Source organism: Mycotypha africana (genome assembly GCF_025528875.1).
Source record: "Mycotypha africana strain NRRL 2978 chromosome Unknown BDF20scaffold_6, whole genome shotgun sequence".
NCBI lineage: Eukaryota > Fungi > Mucoromycota > Mucoromycetes > Mucorales > Mycotyphaceae > Mycotypha > Mycotypha africana.
The window spans coordinates 1,688,930-1,707,560 of record NW_026515730.1 but is presented as its reverse complement, the minus strand read 5'-3'; the positions used below and the strand labels follow the sequence as shown (position 1 = coordinate 1,707,560).

The following is an 18,631-nucleotide window of genomic DNA, read 5'->3' as shown; positions in this document are numbered from 1 at the left end:
GCTAAATCTTTGAGGAACTAGTTGAAGCCAACATTTCTCACTGATGTAAAGCCCTGAATACAGAATACATCAGCTTGGTATCCTTTTGTCCTATTTAATCGTGCATGAAGAAGGACTTCTAAAAGAACCTCCTCCAATTAAAATGGCCAAATTTATACATACTGTTGAAGTCACAAACAGTGAACCAGAGTACCTTCAAATTAAAGCTGGTCTTTAAGTTTATTACTTTTCATATTTTCCATTACAGATCACATACTGTACAATGGCCTCCAAACTTGATCAAGCACTTGATGATGTTATTAGGGACAGAAGGAAGGAAAGGTCCCATGCCAGCAGCGGTAGAGGTAGCAGAAGAGATGTGCGTCCTGCTCAAAGACGCGGTGGGGATTCGAGTATTCGTAAGAGATTAGGCCCGGGTTTCAACAGCAGAAATAATAACAGTAGCAGCAGCGGCAGTTTTGGTGGTCCTAATCGATCTTTTGTTCGCACCGTTGACATTGGAAAAGTAAGTTTGGCTACCTCACAGCGATAAACAAGCAAGCACGTAAAAGATTTAAAAGACGTTGGGTTTCTATATTCACACACACACATCCGTAACTTGTGCGCATTAGAGAGGAAGCAATGACAGAAGTCGAAACGTTAATGGTCAGTGGACCCATGACAAGTTTGATGAGGGCAGTGACTCTATTTTATCTCGCTTGGGCTCTTCAGGCCCCTCTGGTGACCGTAATAATCGACGCAGCATCGTAGAGCTTCATATTGAAAACTTACATTACAACGTTACGGAGAAGGATGTCGAAGAATTGTTCTCTACAGTTGGAGAAGTGGCCAAAGCACGTATCAAATTCGATCAATCCGGTAGATCGACGGGTGTAGCATTTGTACAATACTATGAAATGGCAGACGCTGAAAAGGCTGTAGAGACATATAATAATATTGAACTTGATGGTAATCAGTAATATATTTATACATTGTCAACAGAGAAATAGTCAGTTAACAGTTCACGTTTGATCCCCATTCTATCAGGACAACCCATGCGTATTGAGATTAAGGAAAGAGAACCTACTTTACGCAGTAATAGACCACGCTTTGGAGGAGGGTAAGAAATTTTAAGAGGAATCTTCTTTCTTTTGAAACGGTTGCTTTGATTCATCATCTTCTACTTTTTTTACGTAGTCGTTTCACGAATAGCAACCGTTATGGTAGAGGTTTTGGTGGCAGAGACAATAGAGACGGTAGAGATCATAGACGCTCAAGAGAACATCGTGATAATAGGGACGACCGTAAAAAGCAAGAGGTTACAGCAGAAGATTTAGATAAAGATTTGGAAAGTTACATGCAAACGAACGTAAGAGAACTTAAATGTTGGCATAAAACTTTTATTTGCATACCACTAACTATTTATGTTCTCAATAGAATGCCTCTGAACCAACAGACATGGTGTTAGACTAGGCCCCTTCATACACAGTTTTACCGCGACCAATTTTGCACAATATCTGATATTTATGTAAAGCCGAGTTACGAAAGAGGCAAAAAAACTTTACGAACAGACAAAATTTTCTATGACCTTTTATTCGACTGTATATAATTGCATTTTTCCCTCTGTGTATTTAAATAGTTCATGATCGAAAACAAATTCAGATATAACGCTAAACTTTATGCTTGTGTAATATCAATGAGATGTTATATATGTGAGTTTTCTTAAGCAGTCAATGACATTTATACAGGTCAGCTTGCTTTGAACCGCAGATGTAGGGACATACTTTCGAACAAATGCCATGCTGAAAGTACCTTGACGAGGTAAAAGTTGGTTACACACACGACTTGCAGGCATTAAATTGTTATACAAACTGTGCTTAATGCCATTGTTCATCAACTGTCCTTTTCTTTTTCCTTTTTTTTTTTTTTTTTTTTTTTTTTTTTGTGTGTGTTTTTATAGTGTTCCTCTGTTATTCATAATTGACCCTCTTTTACCTATATATACACTTTAATAACTTCTCAGTAGTTTGCCACACTGGCGTTTGCATAGTACACATTATCAACAACAGTTCTCTGAACAATTTTTAGAAGGGAAAGGAGACGGCCATCGATGCATATCCATGTTTCGACCAAAACGCGAGTAATCTACTACTGCTGGTATGTGATTATATGAACGGCTCTGCAACACTTTTAATTTCACTGATATCAATCATGAACTTTTCCACTGTGCGTGCACAGCTTTCTCGCATTAGGCGGCTTTTTGGTAAATAACATACTATCCATGCTAGTGTTGATGGCAAAGTTAGTACTAATTATTGTAAATCTATTTGTATCGATTCAAAATAAACAAAGTATGGGTAAGAACTTGGTTGAAGCTTTAGTTCTCTCAGTCATCGATGTTCTTCCACTGGCATCAATGAACTGTATCACTCATTTCCTCTTTCTTATCCATTAGCTACAATTTTGGTGTGATGACTGGTCTCTTATTGATGCCTTCGTTTCAAAAAGATATGGATATTACGTCCGAGATGATAAACAGCATATTAATCAGTACTCTCATGGCAGGTGCCTTCATAGGTGCAATTTTTTCAGGGCCACTAGCAGATATGATCGGTAGAAAAGCACTTATGGGTTTAGGAACAATCATATTTATTCTGGGAAATGTGCTTCAAGTTGGTTCAAACCATATACATGCGATGTATGGTGGACGAACTGTAACGGGGCTAAGCTTAGGGTAAGGTTCTTTTCCGTCAAAATTACTTGCAGCCTATATGAATCAAATGGAGGTTCTATGCTAAATATCAACCCTTCCATCAAAAAATGTATAGAATTTTATCTATGACTGTACCACTATGTAACGTTTCAATTGGGTTCAGTGTGGGATTTAATCTTAAAGAAGGAGATGATGACCTTCCTATAGCCTGACTCTAACGAAACAACATTACTTAGATCAATCAGAAATAGCCCCAAAAGACATGCGTGGACGATTAATGTCTACTCAACAGTTCACTATCACGCTCGGGACGTGCGTATCGTATTGGTTTGATTACATGTTTGTAAAGATGCCCGAATCAACTGGTTGGAGGTAAAAACCCAAACAACACGAAGTAGTAAGTTTAGTCCAGATGTTTGTTGAAAGAATAATCGAAATCTCAATTTATTTATAATTGTCTTGTTATATGGCAACAAAAACATTCATCGGCATAGATTAGCGGTTGGTCTTCAACTCATTCCAGCAGTGTTCTGTTTGTTTGGGCTGACCGTATTTCTACCAGAAAGTCCACGACATTCCATCGACAAACATCGGTTTGACGAAGCGTTAACAACTTTATCGAAAATACGTGGGGATGGCAAAACGGATGATACAGATGTACTTATGGAATTTACGGAAATGAAACAGAATATCTCTTTTGAGCAAAGGATGTACAAACATAATAAATACAAGCGTATTTTCGCAAAGGGTGCGGAAAATAACCGAAAACGGCTATGGATTGGTATGGCAGTACAGATATTTCAACAATTAACTGGTGTCAATGCTCTGCTGTACGTACAACCGTTCAATACCATCATTCTACTCAAACTAAAATTGGTATATCTTCGATTGCGTTCTAGAGTTTTTGCACCACAAATATTTCAGTCGACTGGGTTAAAAGGGAGGGACGCTGCTTTGTTCGGTAAGCTTCGTAAAGGGCTATACCTTTGTGCAGTTCATAGATTATTAACGTGTTCCATTTTCCGCAGCAAATGGTTTAAGCGGGTCTATCAACTTATTAGCTGCTATTCCAGCGATGATATTTGTAAGTTTTGTTAAAATCACGGTAGAGAGCGTCACAGTAACCATAAAACCACCTTTTTCTATCATGTAACAGGTCGATCGTTGGGGTAGACGGAAAACGATGATTGCTGGTGCACTTCTACTAAGTGTTTGTAACGGAAGTTTAGCTATTCTGTCTGCTGCTCATGGTTTTACTTACAATGCTAGCACATCAGTTCTCCACGAAGAAATGCCGTCTGCCAATACAGGCAAAACTAGTAATCCGATCTTTTTGATATTCGACGCCAATGGGTCTACTATTGGTTTCCTTTTCCTCATTTACGTTTGTGTGGCAGTGTATTCTTGCACTTGGGGGACGCTGGGGTGGATTTATCCTGCAGAACTCTACTCACAGGGTGTACGTGCCAAAGCTCTGGGCATTTCGACGGCATCTAATTGGTTGTTTACTTATGTCGTTTTGCAGCTGACACCGATTATGTTGAAGAGTATCTACTGGCGCACTTTCGTGTTGTTCTGTGCCTCATGTTTAATTATAGCTTTTGTGGTGCATTGGCAATTTCCAGAAACAAATGTAAGGTTTCGAAGGATCAAAGGTTCCTTTTTGGACACTCAGTTGATACAATTCATTTTTTTTTTTTCGCCTTCCTTTTACAATATAAGGGTAAATCACTAGAGGAAGTTGACCTTATTTTTAGTGGCAAGTTTCGTTTCTACGACGTGGATGTGCATCATCCACAAACAGCAGCAGCAGCCTTAAAACTTATGGAAGAAGCACAACAAAGGAATAGAAACATGTACAGATTTCCCTTTACACCTGAGAGGTCGCTGTTGAATTACAATCATCAAAGTAGAAGGACGCTTTTGCCAAATTATGTCGTAACACCGCCATCGTTTAGACAGTTTTGATGACTCTTTTCCTTACTTTGGTCGGCCTTAAAATCTAATATGCATTTGTAGTATATAATCAGCATTACAAGCCTTCACTTATCAACATCTTCTGATTGTCAAAAAAGTTTCGCAAGGCCCGAAATTCCCTTATAGGATTGAATCATTATTGACTAAAATAGGCTCGAACAAAAGTAACCTTTCGGATTTATTTCAAACGATGGTATTCTTTGCCTCGCTCGCTCAGAGAAAAGCTGCTACCGCTTACAATCCTTTGAGTTTTTCCTCCGTCGTAATACACTAGTATATGATTTGATTGACACACAAGTTAGGCTGTTCTACTCAACAAAGCTTGTAATTTGTACTTTGAATAATTGTACAGTTTCAAAACTAAACCATTGTTGCTACTCGCTATTTCTTGTTCAAGTTGCATTTCTCTTCATTGCGGCGTTTCTCACCAAACATTCTGGATACTTTTGTATTGAAAATTTTGCCTTATCATTCGGAAGTCCTAATGATTTTGCACTGTAAGGAAGGTGAGCATATATGAAACTTCAGTTAGTACCTTTCTATGTCAGACAGTTTGGTTAAAATCAATTTCAACGTACAAATAGAATATATCTCCAGAAGATCGTAACTCGGATACACTTTCTGCTTCGCTAGAGATGATCAAATGCTGCCCCTTTTTTGTGTACTCTGCTAGCTGTTTTCCTAGTTGCAGTGTCAGTAATCTGGCCTGCTGATGATCGCGAATAGCATTTGAGTAACATAATTCAAAGTAAACATTTCGACTCATGGCTTTTGTAATATCTGATGGGTTGAGTTCAAACGTCAGTCGTTCTGTGCAGTCTAAAGCAATAATATCAATATCATAAATCTCGCAACATTCTTTGAAAACTGCCAAATTGTTGGTTCGAACGGCCACTAAATCGTAGGATTGTTTGAATTTCGAAAATTCAAGCTTTTGGGATAGAAATTGAAGTGCAAAAGACGGGAAGGGTCAGCAAAGCGAACGAGTCGGACTGTAATGTAGTATTCATACTTTACTTCTTTCAAAGATTCATTTGTTGTAATTGTGATGCGGTGTAATAAATGCAAAGGGTATCTAGAGTTTAGCGTTGATTGATCTGAGAAGGCTGATGTATCTATTTTTTTTAATGTAATCTACTTAAATAAAGTAGGCATGCTTAATACTCGAGAGCATCTTTCTACCCTTTTTGTCTTTTGTGTACATTTAAAAGAGAATGTATTTACTCTACTCAAATTGCTTGCTTCGACTGTTTGGTTTAAAGCGACTGTGTATGGACTGACTATAACAACAACACAACTCGATTATGAGTCAACTGAATTACTGATGACGAGGTTATCAGGAAAAAAAGGGATCAGTTTACGTTGTGTCAGCCGTGACAAACTTAGCTTGAGTTTATTCACAGTCTTTTGATCTAATTGCTGCCCTGATGGACAAGGTATGTTCAGATCGTACAACATGTTTTGAAATTCCTCGACAAGACAACAAAATGAAAAGTCTAAAAGAATATAAAGATCCGTCTTTCTTTCCATCATATTAAACTAACGCGGGGAAATTTGTGGCTTTTCAATGTTGATCTTGGACCGACACAGTTTATCACGGTATGATACGCTCTCTTAATTACGAAAAGGAACATTGGACATTGCGTAATTCAAAAGATTCATGTAGAAAAAGATATAGCAAGCAAGACATGTAGTGTAAACTGGACTTGATCTCTTCGTATGAGCATGTCCTGAGCTTCTCGCCTTTCAGGACTTATTATAGTTGTAGCTTCAACTTCGAATGCTCTCTGAAGGGTTCAAATAATGAAGGAGCTTATCGACTGAACTGGTTTCAAATAATAAGCATTCAATGTGACCACAGCGTATATGCACTGAAATAGCTGTAAACACCAGAAGAACACGATGTCACGTCAATAAAAAAACTAAGAACATCTTGCATTGATATCTCAAATAAAATCATGAGGCTGTATCAGCTATCTGTGTAACTATTTAAAGTGGATTAGCTTCCTTGCATGAAATAAACCAAATTAGTCAGTGTACGACGAGCGCCGTAATCTTGTTCAAGTTCAATATAATAATAGCTCACACCCGTGAAAGCGCATTCATTTCTTCCCTTGCGTGGTTACCATATGTCAATAACTGTAATGTATTCTCATGGACCTTCAAGGATCAGTGTTGGTATACCGGAGCCTTACGAAATCTACCGCAGACGCGTGTTTAAAGAAGCCATGGTCGCTTTGTTAAATCGATGAATTAGATACTCATTTAATATCCCCATTCAACCATCAATTGAGCTCATCACTTTCACAGTCGAATGCAGTAATGCGTTCAACGTATATATGTAAACGTGTTATCGGATACTTAGATTCAGTTTTCGTGAAAAGCAGTTCGATGATTGGAATTTAGAAAAAATATGGATTAGAATAGTGTCAAAATGAGCCTTCAACTGTAATGGAAAGGAGGTAGAGTGATCATATTTTGGGAGAGTAAGATTACTGTTCCTGCTCAGTTAAAGTGATATCACAAATTGAAAAACCCTGAGACTACAATATCGATGTATGCCCAGCGGAAAAAGGGAGTTCTGTCAAGATTCTTCAATCATCTTTTAAGCAGCACAGTATTCAAGTCTTTGTAGCTTAGATGTATAAACACATCGGGGGAATCAAAGATACCTCGGCATGATTGACATCACTCATCTATCAATGTAAACACTACATAAAAAAAGTAACCCTTCCACTTGCAAGTGCTTCCTTAATTGCTTTACTCTCAATTCTAAAGCTGCCTCGTTACGTTGATCTTTTTGTGGATAGTCGCAAAATCGTCGATAGAAGATACATTGCTTAAGCTTGCATTTACAACTAATTTCGAGAAATAAAAAAAACCAGACAATTCAATTGTCGTGCAGATGCAAAGCGGAAAGTATAGTTAATATTTTAAAAGAAATATTGTGGAGATGGTGTCATCAGTACAGCTGCTATCCAGCTACTTGACCACCCCGATCAAAGGTCAGAATTAATAAAATAACTATTTTCGGCGTCAACAATACAAAGATATGCACTGAGTTTCTGTTAATACACACTTTCAAAGCGTTTCAAACATACGTAAAGCGTGTCAATGGCTTGTCCTCGTTTGGGAGTCGTTTGCTTAAATTCTAGCGGGGAAGCATTGTAGCACTCACCGGCTTTCAATGTCTAACAATAGTTGGGAACAAATAGGTATTTCTACTGTTTCTTGTCGCTTTATTAATTCACAGTAGACTTATTAAAAAGTAGTGTACAAAACAGCAACTTTGCATCAATGACCACACCGTGCAATATGTTCAGTCTTTTTATAGCTTAATAATATGATATATTAGTTAAAGTGAAAACAATTATTCTTATAATAAAATCGTTTTGATTGTAGTTTTCTATTTTGGCTGATGGTGCTCTAGTTGGTGAAGGTGCTCAACTTGTCTATCAGTTCCTTCATTTTCTATTCTGCGTATCACTTGCGGGTACAGATCCCAATCAGCTGCCTGCTGACCTTGACCATTTGCTGTATTAGACTGGGGCTGACTCGTTGAATTTGGTGGTATACTGCGACCTTGCCCAGTAGCATCATTTTTGTCGCCTCCGCCTCCCTGATTCATAACATCGCGATACACCGCAGGATGAGTTAAAATATCAGTATTTCCTGGTTGGCTGTTTGCAGATGGTTGTTGAGAAGACATTCTATTGGAAAAATATACGAAAAAAGGAAAAGAAAATGATTTAAAACAATCAGAAACAGAAAGGAATGGTTATAATCTGTCATAACGTCATATTACCAAATTAAGATTCATGCAAAAAGAAAGTGTTTCTTCGTCAAGGACCCATCACAAGCACCAACGAAAATAAGTACCTCTTTTAACAAGAAAGCCACGGACAGCATGGTACTCTCAAGGTGTCGATCACCATCCAATACAAGCCGTATGCATCAAGGATGATTGATTCTCGAAAAGCGGACGGGCACGTGCAATGCAACGAAATTATTGGTCGTTTTCATAGTGTAAAATACAAAAAAGTAAATTCCAGGGTCCTCCTCCTCTCCAACCTACCAGTCCAAGCTTTCCCCGCCTTTTTTTTTTTTAAAATCGTTCCTTAGTTCTTCGCTTTCAAACGTATCACCCTTCTAGAAGCGATCTATCTATTGACTATTTCACAATGACCACCCCTTTAAAAACAATAGCAACAAAATACTCCAAATATCTTACACCGAAACGGCTCCTGTTCCGCTCATCAGACAACTTGCAGTCTCTTGGTCAGGTCAGAGAGGTCTTTAAACAGTTGGGAAAGTATGGTGAGATGGCCGAATACAAAGTAATGAGAGTAAGTATAGTCTGGGAGATAAGGAGGTTTCATGAAGCCAATTGCCTGTGGTCTAACCTTTTATGCAAATTATTCTGTCATTTGCAACTACTCAATATTATTGTAGTGTCCTGAGACCTTCCAATACCTCAACTACGGCTTCATCGTCTACAAAAATAGTCAGGATGCGGATAAAGCAATGAAGGATAAGTTCATCAAGATTCAGCCTTCCGACGTTTTTAATGAACCTTTTGAAATCAGTCTTCACCTAGCCGAACGCGATGGAGGAAACACACTAAAGAAATGGAAACATAATAGTAACAAAGGCAGTGATCGATTCAGTGACAATAGGAGTAATAGAGACAATGAGGATACCACAATAGAAACTGAGGTCAATAAAGAGCTATAATCGGATAAGAACGACACGTTTTGCTCTTATGGAAAGGGGAGATTTAAAGTTAGGATGCTTGCAAAGGGAAGGAGGAGTACTTCCATTTTTTGGCTTTTGTCAGATGATATGCATACAGTCGTGGTTATACGGGTTTAATTTGAAAGCAGACTGCAACGAGGAACTCTAAATATCTCTTTCAGGAACAAACTTTTTTAAAACCGTTCTAACCAAAAAGAAGAGAAAAAAAAAAGAGGGAAAATGAGAAAACAGTACAAAAAAAAATGAGACGCATAAGAGAAAGAAAGAAAGAGCAACAATGCGAAGAGGGAGTATATGACGCTGATATCGTAAAAATGAAAAATTCACTTTTAAAGAAGGTCAGCAAGGTTGTTCATGCATAAATTGATCTGGCTTCATCAATACGGAGTACAACAAAGCTTCTTTTTTTTTTTTTTTACACTTATACTTGACATTAATGACATATGAATCATCTTTAGTTGAAAAGATGAATGACAAATTTGCAGTTATTTGTTCAGCAAAAAGTCTTTTTCGAATCAGCCTAATGAATATCAAAGAGGCACTAATTTTATGATATGCAATGAATTGTAAAACATGGCCTCATTGTAATATGAAAATGTAGTTTTGAAATGTAGGTGAATGCATTATCCGAATATGCTGATAATGGCAGTCAGACCACATGCTTCTCTATACACTCTCGTTCATTTTCCTTACTTGACATATGGCGTATAATTACTAATTGACTACGACGAGTACTTAGCATTGTTATATCCCTTTCATAGCCTAAATTTGGCTCTCTTTAGCTGTTCTTCTCCTTCCTCCCAAAACTCTATCATCCCTTGAAACTGTATTTTACCAATGCAATACCCGCCCCGCCCCCCCCAAATTGCTCACAGACATGAATTATGCACAAGTCAAACAAAATATTTACTTGCACAATCTGTTCTTTAGTATAAATTTTAATGTGAAATGTCCCTTTTCTCTCTTTTCCTTTCTCCATCTCTATTTTATACTTTATCATTCAACTTGAAAAAAATAAAAGAGTTATAAGAAATGCTTGTCTGCGCTTCTCCGCAACAAGCTACCAATACAGTTACAGCTTCTATAGTTGCTCATAATACTCCAGCTACCACCCACGATAACCATTGTGACCGACATCATGTCTTCAGGTTGCAGCAGACGAATGACGACCAGTTAGAATCGCAACAAATTCCCTTTTCAACGCCATCACCACCATTACAGCATCATCAACCACCATTGTATGCCTATACTCCTACACATCATACATCCACTGTCTATAACACTATGGAAAGCTATGCTAATTATACTAGTGAGGCTCCACATGCTACACAAGTAAGAGATAAGGAAGAGGTGTGTCCCTAAATCAGTAACAAGCTTTCAGATATTTTTTGTTGAAAGTATTTTTATTTACTCCGCTTCCCTCTCATTCACTGACGCTATTGGCAGGTCTGGCCACCCGATGTAGAAGCGGCCTTTGTAAGCGGTAAGCCTGGCTGTCATACTTGGAGCTTTTCATTCTTTTGCCCCTTATCGGCTAATAAACTAGATTATATTCAGCATTAGAAAACCTTCCAAAATTAGGCAGAAGGAAGGTTATAGTCAACGGAAAGCCTTGTGGTAGAAAAAAAAAAAATCAAAAGGATTCTTTCCAATCCAACTGGACGGAGAGTACTCACATCCCTTTTTTTTTTTTTTTTTTTTTTTTTCTCCATTATCACAGGTCGTAATGAGCTTATCTCTGATTACATTTTCCGCAAAACAGGCAAAGTTCGCACAAGAAAGCAAGTATCATCGCATATCCAAGTTCTTAAAAATACGCGTAAAGCAGATCCTTATTGTAAGTGACGAATGACATGCTATGTATTTTGATCATGATGAATTTCCTCTTGCTCACTATCGAATGCATAACGATATAGTTCTGCGACTATTAACCGACACGACCACATCCGAAGATGAAGGCTATGCACAGTTTTCTCCACGCGCTCGAGCTTTAGCCTCCTTCTATCATCAAGCCACGTTTACCAACCACTGTCACCGCAAAAAGACAACCAACGCATCTCGTTATCTGACGCCCACCACATCAACGGCGTTACCAACCGTCATCATCGATTCGACGGCTTCGGATGTCTCCTCTATGTCGTCTGTTTCACCAGCAGCAGCTGATTACACATTTGATTTACTGTCACCACAAGATAAAGAGCACCTGTGGAACAAATCGAACCCATTTTTTGAACCGTTCATCCACGCCTCTGCTAATACGACCAGCGATCTTTTGGGACAATTATTTCCTTTGTCACCCCATACCAAAACAATCTCTCCACCTGAACTCTTTTTGCAGCAACGAAAGAAGAAAAAGAACAACAGATTAAGCTTGAGAAAATCAAAGAAAAACAGCGAAGAGGATAGACAGACGAGAAAAAATAGAAAGGCGAATGCGACTGCTATGAAAAGTAATAAGAAGTCGCATTCGCTCGATCGGCTTGCCCACCATTCCTTCCACGAACTCTCCACCATTGTTTCCGCTGCGGGTGGTCGGTGGATGCCTGGCGTCAGCCCTATGCCCCACCCGTGCCTCCATGGGAGTTACCATTATAGCAGTTCTTGGAGCAACACCAATATTTACCCCTTTTGGCCCACGTACATGTGTTTATATTTGGAAGTATTGAAAGAGACGGATGCCATGACATCCACAGCCATGCCCAGCATGCCTGTACCGTTGGCTACGTTTCCTGAAAACCTGCACACTTACCTGCCTGCCATCATGGAGCCCTCGGAAGTGGGCAAAAACAAATGCCCACCCGTGTTAAGTTTAACCGCCAATCAGCACGTGACAACATTAGCCGCCCACGTGAGACTCCATCTCACACGATCGGCCGAACCACAGAGTCTCACCACAGCGACCACCTTCAACAACACTTTTTTTTTCGAGTCTCAGGAACGCCGCACAGTAGAATGCACGACGACGGTTTATTCTTTTGGTGCCGTCGTTTTGGAATCCAAAGAAACACAGCAAGCGCTTTACATGAGTGAGAATCGATACACCTATAACTTTGCTCTTGTCAACCAGTTTTTTGATGCCTTTCTGAAAGGAATCCAAGCGATTCAATCGAAGGAAGAAATCAATGCTGCTATCAATAATTTGTGCATAGTCCAGGTAAAGGAAAGAAAAACCATGACGGCAGGTTTGCCATGAAGAATGTAAAAAATCCCAACCCTTTTTTTTTTTCCCTACTCCTTTCTTAGGTATTTGAAGATGTAGAAGATAAATTGATGGCGCCAAAGGAGATCAGTCACCTTTCGTTTACATCATCGTCTACGTCTACATTACCTTTGTTGGTCGTTGTGTATGAGTTTGAAAATAACACAGATAGCAGTACAAACAGTCATCAAGGAACCATCGATATCAGGTTAGTGGATACAGTAACGCCAACGTTACAAAAAGACTTGGATTTCCTTGGGATTCAACAGTTACCGCCTACTACGCCTGATAGTACCTGCTTCCAACCAGCAGCAGCAGCAGCAGCAGCAGCAGCAACCACCACCACCATTACTACTACTACTACTACTGCTACGGCAATAACAACACCTGTAGAAACGGTCCATCAGGATCCATTGGCAAGTGTGGAATCACCCCTCTCCACTACGCATGGTGGTGGCGGCACTCTGACAAATCCAATAAACGTCCATACTACTACGTACTCACCAGAAGTATCCGTTTCACGGCCTTCCTCAGAGACTTACGATGAAAGCGATGGGATTTTGTTTTAGTGCCCATGTGAGAGTACTGTATCGTGTGTGCTTTCTCAACCACCCAACGTATGTTTAATAATGTCTAATCAATGCTATGCATTCGTATTCCCCTTTTTTTTTGTTTTTCTTTTTTTTTTTTTGATTGTCTATGATTTTTATTCATATTTACTACCTATACATATTTATACTATTTAGATTATCCTATTCGCCTCTCTAGAAATTTAATTTGTAATAGATCTCCATTGTCACTTTTTTTTTTGCAAATGCCTACAGAACCCTCCTAATAAAAGATCCATTGCCAAGATAATGACACAATATCAAAAAAAGACGATCGTATGTTTTATCTACTACTTTAGTACCATCGATGAGAGTTGTCAAGTGTTTGCATAAATGGCCTCTTAGAAATGGAGAGGGAACAAGCGGCAAGGTGTGTTCTTAGGATTCAGAAGAGCGTTTTACATCACACATGAAAGGTCAAGTAGCTTGACGTACAAAAGCTGTACGGTTCCAGTAGTGTTTCATCGATAGAAAGGGCTCAAATTGAAAAGTAGGGCTGTCCACCCTAATAAGAAAAGTTTTATTTCTTTCCTATGTATCCAAACTAGCAACTGTAGCCAATACATACAATAGTATTCTTGCCTCTCTTTCTGCAAAGGAATTATCCTTGGATGATATTCGGAGGTTAAAATGTGAGGAAGGGGAACACACAACAGCTTCTCACATGAGGCGCCAGTGATAGGTCGTGAAACTCCTTATTGTTTGCTTCACGATAAGAAAGAAGGTTACTCTCCTTTGCATGACATGTATGTAGCTTAATAGCTGGATAGACTTTTCTTTTTTTTTTTCTTGACTTATGCAAAGTAATATGTGGATACATGTAAAGGGATGCAAAGCAGTCATCACGGGGGGAGCCATTCAAAGGAGGTTTGGTTGCTCTCATTCTCAATAGATGAGTGAGTTTTATGGAGCAATTCCCCCAGATCGTGCTCTGTTATGCTCTCTCCTCCAACAAAAAGATCAAATGGTGGCTTTTCATTCGAAGGTTTGTGAAATTGCATTCTCCACACACCCACAACGAGGATGTTCCAATTGACCAACCAAATTGGCAATGATTTGATAGGCATCCATTAGAGATGACTGTTATCATATCAAGCTATACATCATTTGTCTACATACTGTCTTTATCTGAAGGATGGTTTCTTTCCATTGCTCTCAGAGGGTGCTATTCCTCAGAAAACAGGAGTGTCAGACTATCTTGGAAGCAAAGGAGCCATGGTTTCAATAAGTTTTTCTTTTATTGTAAACCCTCCCTTCTGAGCACAAGTCATGTAAAAAGAGGCACACATCAAGATACATCGAACCGTAAACATGAGGCGCAACACAAACAAATGGACAGACAGTAAAAAAGCTCTTCTCTTGCTTGGCCTACATCGGATGGGATGACATCTTTATGCTCTTTTTCTAAGTTTGTATTCGTTCGCGTTGATGTTCATATGAGTTATCTGACGGGCCACCTAAAGTCACTGCAATTTGTCTAAACGCGTGCATAACGATATGCAGAGGTCATACATCTCGTCTGCATGAAGGCAAACTGTAATTATCCAAACAGCGTACGTTGTTTGAAGCGCCTTGGTGAACGTATGATGCACAGATGTTTCCATCCTTCTCAGACTATCAAAGCATGATTCATTGATTAGTTCATTAGAAGGTAGATTAAACTATCGGTAGGGTGTGGTATCTTCTATTGACACCTTTTTCATAGGGTGAAGAATGGGTATATTTACTATGCGACGTAGGGTTATTATACTGCAATAATAATTCATTAAAAATATAGACCCAGGATTTTATTTAGCGTCTGTGTCCGTCCAATGATAATAACAGTTTCATCGTCTGTTCATTCCTATCTATAAACGATCAGCATTTCGTTTCTTCATCTCAGAAGCTTGTATTACTGCCTTTCAAACCGGTTGTATTACCTTTGTCATAGAGCCGTTCATGAAAAAGAGGATGTGCCAGCCTTTGCCATCATTCCATAAAAGCGACTCTTTGTAGACATTGGGCTTTTTCGAGACAGCAACGAGATAATTCAACTGCCTACGAGATACGTTTTGGTATCCATTTCTGCCCTGTGCTTTGTAACAAGTATCTCCAACTTGTTTGGCAACTTGGGCCTCCTTTCCAGATTTTGTTTTTTTTTTTTTTTTTTTTTTGTGGACGCGAAAGACGGCCATCCCGAGATGTCGATAAACCCCGCCTTAGAAAGGTTCAAATGGCCCAAAGACGATCGAATGGAATTGCATAGAGCGAAAAACGATGACGTTTGCGAGAGGGTGCAGACGCTTATTCCTCAAATAGATAGGTCAAATTAGAGTATAGCTCTCCCTTCCATCTTGTCATGTACGCAGCAGCGAATGGTTCTAGATTCCTTCGTGAACCCGCTTTGCCATCCTTCAGTGAAACTCGATTACCAAAGATGCTTTAGCTCTTCCTACAAAAAAGTTTAATCTAATACACATCCTCATAAAAAAAAAAGCAGTGCGCCATCGCTTGGGAAAAAAAAAAACCAAAAAAAAACTAATAGTAGTTTCCTAATTTGTCTGATTGGCCCCTTCTGAGTACAATCCATAAGGTATCACTAAGCACACACACAAGAAGCACAGTTTGTATTACACTATGCCCCCCACTTTTTCTAACCAGGCTAGGAAATGAATCCGCGGATTATAATCTGAACAAGACGAATATTTGACATGTCAAAATCGAAAAATTCAGATCAGCTTAAAACAGGCAAATTTATAGATCAAAAAGGTATCAAAACATCAAATATTAGGAAAAAAAAGATAAAAATTGACAGTTCTTTTTCAATTCCAATAAAGGGACCTTAAGCGATAGGTGTTTTCCAACCCTTCCTTTTTTTCCCTTTTGGACACTCTCACAAAAAGAAAAAAAAAGAACCCGAGAAGGCAAGAAGATTTCACACGGAACATCACTGGGCTTGTTCTCCGGTTTTCTCTTAAACGAAACATGAGCCATAATTAACTCATAACAAAAAAAGACATGGAAGTGATGGGCTGCAGCTATGAAATTTCCAATAGGATAAAGAGAAAAAAAAAAAAAAAAAAAAAAGACAGTACCAGCCCAGCCTCGGATCAGCAGATTTTTCCTTTTTTTTTTCGCACTGTGAAATGCTATCCTAACGCAGAAACGCCATCCATGCATTCGTCCATCATGCTGCGTTTATATATTGGAAATCGCTAACTATAATCCAAGTTCAGTACAGGATTTTCCCCCAAGTGTCTGATAAAAAAAATTTCTATGGGGTTTAGTAATCATTATCCGTAGAAAAAACGACATAGAAATGTGTGCAATTTGCATGTTTATTCAGTATGTTAACGTAACTCTTTACTCTACGAACATGAGTCCTACATAAATTAAAATGAGTCCATTTTTCAGCTTCTCCTTTTTTTTTTTTTTTTTTTTTTTTCTATATGCATTAAACATTTATAATTATAATGAAGCCTCCTAATGTAGCTCTGTCTAACTCTGTGTGTGTGGGTGTGTAAAAGGCTCCTGCCAAACTTGGTAAAATACACTTTTTTGTGATCTGTTTCCCTGTACTCCCCAAGGATTTCTTATAATAATACAAACAATGAGGGCGATTCTTGAAAAGGGAAAAAAAAAAAAAAAAAGAAAAGACAGGAGAAACAGATATCTTAAATAAATATTTAAACCCTGTTTCCCCCACAGTCATTTTTTTTTTTTTTTTCTTACAACCTTTATTCTTTTCTTTTTCCCTTCTCTTCTACCTTATTCTTTTTTTTTTCCCTTCTCTTCTACCTTATTCTTTTTTTTTTCAAATTCGACCACTAAAAAAAATAATAATATGTCTTCTACTGAAAATCATCACGACGTTGAATCAAAGCAAGCAAATGCTATTGCAGCTCCACCAGTGATGGCTGCACCTACTATCGCCAACCCTGGTCCTTTGGGTCTTTGCGGTTTTGCTTTGACTACTTTTGTTTTGTCTCTTCATAATGCTGGTGCTGGCTTACCTCCTACCGCTGCACACGGCGTGGTAACAGGTCTTGCTTTCTTCTATGGTGGCCTTGTTCAGGTACATACATTATGAATTGAGCAGTCATTCTTTTAATTAGGCTTTCAATGACTAACAAGCAAACAAACAAACAAACAAATTTAAAAAAAAAATTATAATTAGCTTTTGGCTGGTATGTGGGAGTTCAAAACAGGAAATACGTTCGGTGCGACTGCATTCTCTAGTTATGGTGGTTTCTGGTTATCATTTGGTTTGATCTTTATTCCTGGTGCCAACATCACAGGCAGCTATGGCACAGACAAAGCTCTTCTCGAAAAATCTTTGGGTTACTATCTTTTAGGCTGGACTATCTTTACCGGCATCATGTTGATCGCTTCTCATCGTTCCAACGTTGGTTTGATTTCTCTCTTCTTCTTCTTATTCATTACCTTCATCATGTTGACTGCTGGTAAATTGAACGAGTCTATCTCCTGTCAAGTAGCCGGTGGTGCTTTGGGTATCATTACTGCTCTGATCGCTTGGTATAATGCATTGGCCGGCTTACTGACCAAACAATCATCCTATTTCACCTTGCCTCTTGGTCGTATCAACTAGGGGAAGGGAGGACACACACTTTTTACCCCCCCCCTCCACCCCATATTACCAATTAATTAACTAATGTATACCACTCATACTAATCCTAATACTACTACTATTACTTATTCACTATCACTACTTATATCATTTACTTATTATAACATCTCAGGGCCAAATCAGACTTTTTTTCAGAAAAATCGTTTAGGGGAGATCCCTTCTATACCCCTAAACATCATTCACCTTCTTCTAAATGCATGCATTTATTGCATATAAATTATGCTATTAAAAAAAAAAAAAGAAATAGTTTAAATTGAGTCCTCGAAAGCATGTTTTTCATTTTATACAACTTCTAAGTCCATTTGAAAGACGAAAAATGCAACAAGTAACAATGCTTCTTTCTTTCCATTAAAAAAAATATATATATATTGGGTTAAAAGTATACTCAACAAACTATACACATCCGAGCTCGTACATGTACGCTCTCTTTTTTTTTTTTTTTTTTTCCTCTTCAGTTGACGGTTCGATACGACTCCTAAACTCTCCAAGTACATAAAAACCTTACCCCTTTTGCAGATGAAAATCTCGTAGATTTTTCAGGCAACACTTTCATACGATGACTTGCCAAAGCCAATGAGCTCTTTAAAGCGCGTCATTCACTTTTTCATCTCCAGCTTCTACAATGGGTGTATTCTTTGGTAAAAAACCAAAGCTAAAAAAGTCGTTCACGAATGAATTGTACAATAGCCCTTCTATTCCTTCCCCCATGTGGGGTTACCCTTCTGTCGACCATCATTGCTTTTATGTTGGGAGAGGGGGTGGATCTATACGCA

General features: G+C 38.6%; 7 protein-coding genes across 7 annotated transcripts; 5 read left to right on the top strand and 2 right to left on the bottom strand.

Moving 5' to 3' along the window:
• Positions 1-262: 262 nt before the first annotated feature.
• BDF20DRAFT_913920 (uncharacterized protein) lies at positions 263-1,452 on the top strand (the record flags this gene model as incomplete). Its single annotated transcript, XM_053084125.1, has 5 exons — positions 263-505; positions 612-948; positions 1,027-1,099; positions 1,177-1,348; positions 1,417-1,452. The coding sequence occupies 5 exons, from the start codon at positions 263-265 to the stop codon at positions 1,450-1,452; spliced, it is 861 nt and encodes a 286-aa protein (XP_052935889.1).
• A 998-nt stretch (positions 1,453-2,450) lies between these two features.
• On the top strand, positions 2,451-4,660 carry BDF20DRAFT_821762 (uncharacterized protein; the record flags this gene model as incomplete). Its single annotated transcript, XM_053077633.1, has 7 exons — positions 2,451-2,655; positions 2,929-3,064; positions 3,187-3,522; positions 3,592-3,653; positions 3,721-3,776; positions 3,849-4,325; positions 4,415-4,660. 7 exons carry the CDS (start codon positions 2,451-2,453, stop codon positions 4,658-4,660), a joined length of 1,518 nt encoding a protein of 505 aa, XP_052935888.1.
• A 553-nt stretch (positions 4,661-5,213) lies between these two features.
• BDF20DRAFT_913918 (RNase P subunit p30-domain-containing protein) lies at positions 5,214-6,127 on the bottom strand (the record flags this gene model as incomplete). The annotated part of the gene is made up of 4 exons (XM_053084124.1): positions 5,214-5,600; positions 5,687-5,803; positions 5,894-5,949; positions 6,031-6,127. The coding sequence occupies 4 exons, from the start codon at positions 6,125-6,127 to the stop codon at positions 5,214-5,216; spliced, it is 657 nt and encodes a 218-aa protein (XP_052935887.1).
• Positions 6,128-8,093: 1,966 nt separating this feature from the next.
• BDF20DRAFT_808668 (uncharacterized protein) lies at positions 8,094-8,360 on the bottom strand (the record flags this gene model as incomplete). The annotated part of the gene is made up of 2 exons (XM_053076571.1): positions 8,094-8,203; positions 8,252-8,360. Coding segments are annotated over 2 exons (219 nt in total), but the record flags the coding sequence as incomplete, so codon positions are not given.
• A 490-nt stretch (positions 8,361-8,850) lies between these two features.
• BDF20DRAFT_808104 (uncharacterized protein) lies at positions 8,851-9,259 on the top strand (the record flags this gene model as incomplete). The annotated part of the gene is made up of 2 exons (XM_053076560.1): positions 8,851-9,015; positions 9,122-9,259. Coding segments are annotated over 2 exons (303 nt in total), but the record flags the coding sequence as incomplete, so codon positions are not given.
• A 990-nt stretch (positions 9,260-10,249) lies between these two features.
• Positions 10,250-12,958, top strand: BDF20DRAFT_875704 (TEA/ATTS domain family-domain-containing protein). The gene is made up of 5 exons (XM_053081341.1): positions 10,250-10,774; positions 10,871-10,907; positions 10,982-11,041; positions 11,145-11,261; positions 11,341-12,958. Exons 1-5 carry the CDS (start codon positions 10,457-10,459, stop codon positions 12,615-12,617), a joined length of 1,809 nt encoding a protein of 602 aa, XP_052935884.1. The 5' UTR covers positions 10,250-10,456; the 3' UTR covers positions 12,618-12,958.
• Positions 12,959-16,947: 3,989 nt separating this feature from the next.
• BDF20DRAFT_875689 (GPR1/FUN34/yaaH family-domain-containing protein) lies at positions 16,948-18,283 on the top strand. Its single transcript, XM_053081340.1, has 2 exons — positions 16,948-17,285; positions 17,388-18,283. Exons 1-2 carry the CDS (start codon positions 17,055-17,057, stop codon positions 17,817-17,819), a joined length of 663 nt encoding a protein of 220 aa, XP_052935883.1. The 5' UTR covers positions 16,948-17,054; the 3' UTR covers positions 17,820-18,283.
• The last annotated feature ends 348 nt before the right edge of the window (positions 18,284-18,631 follow it).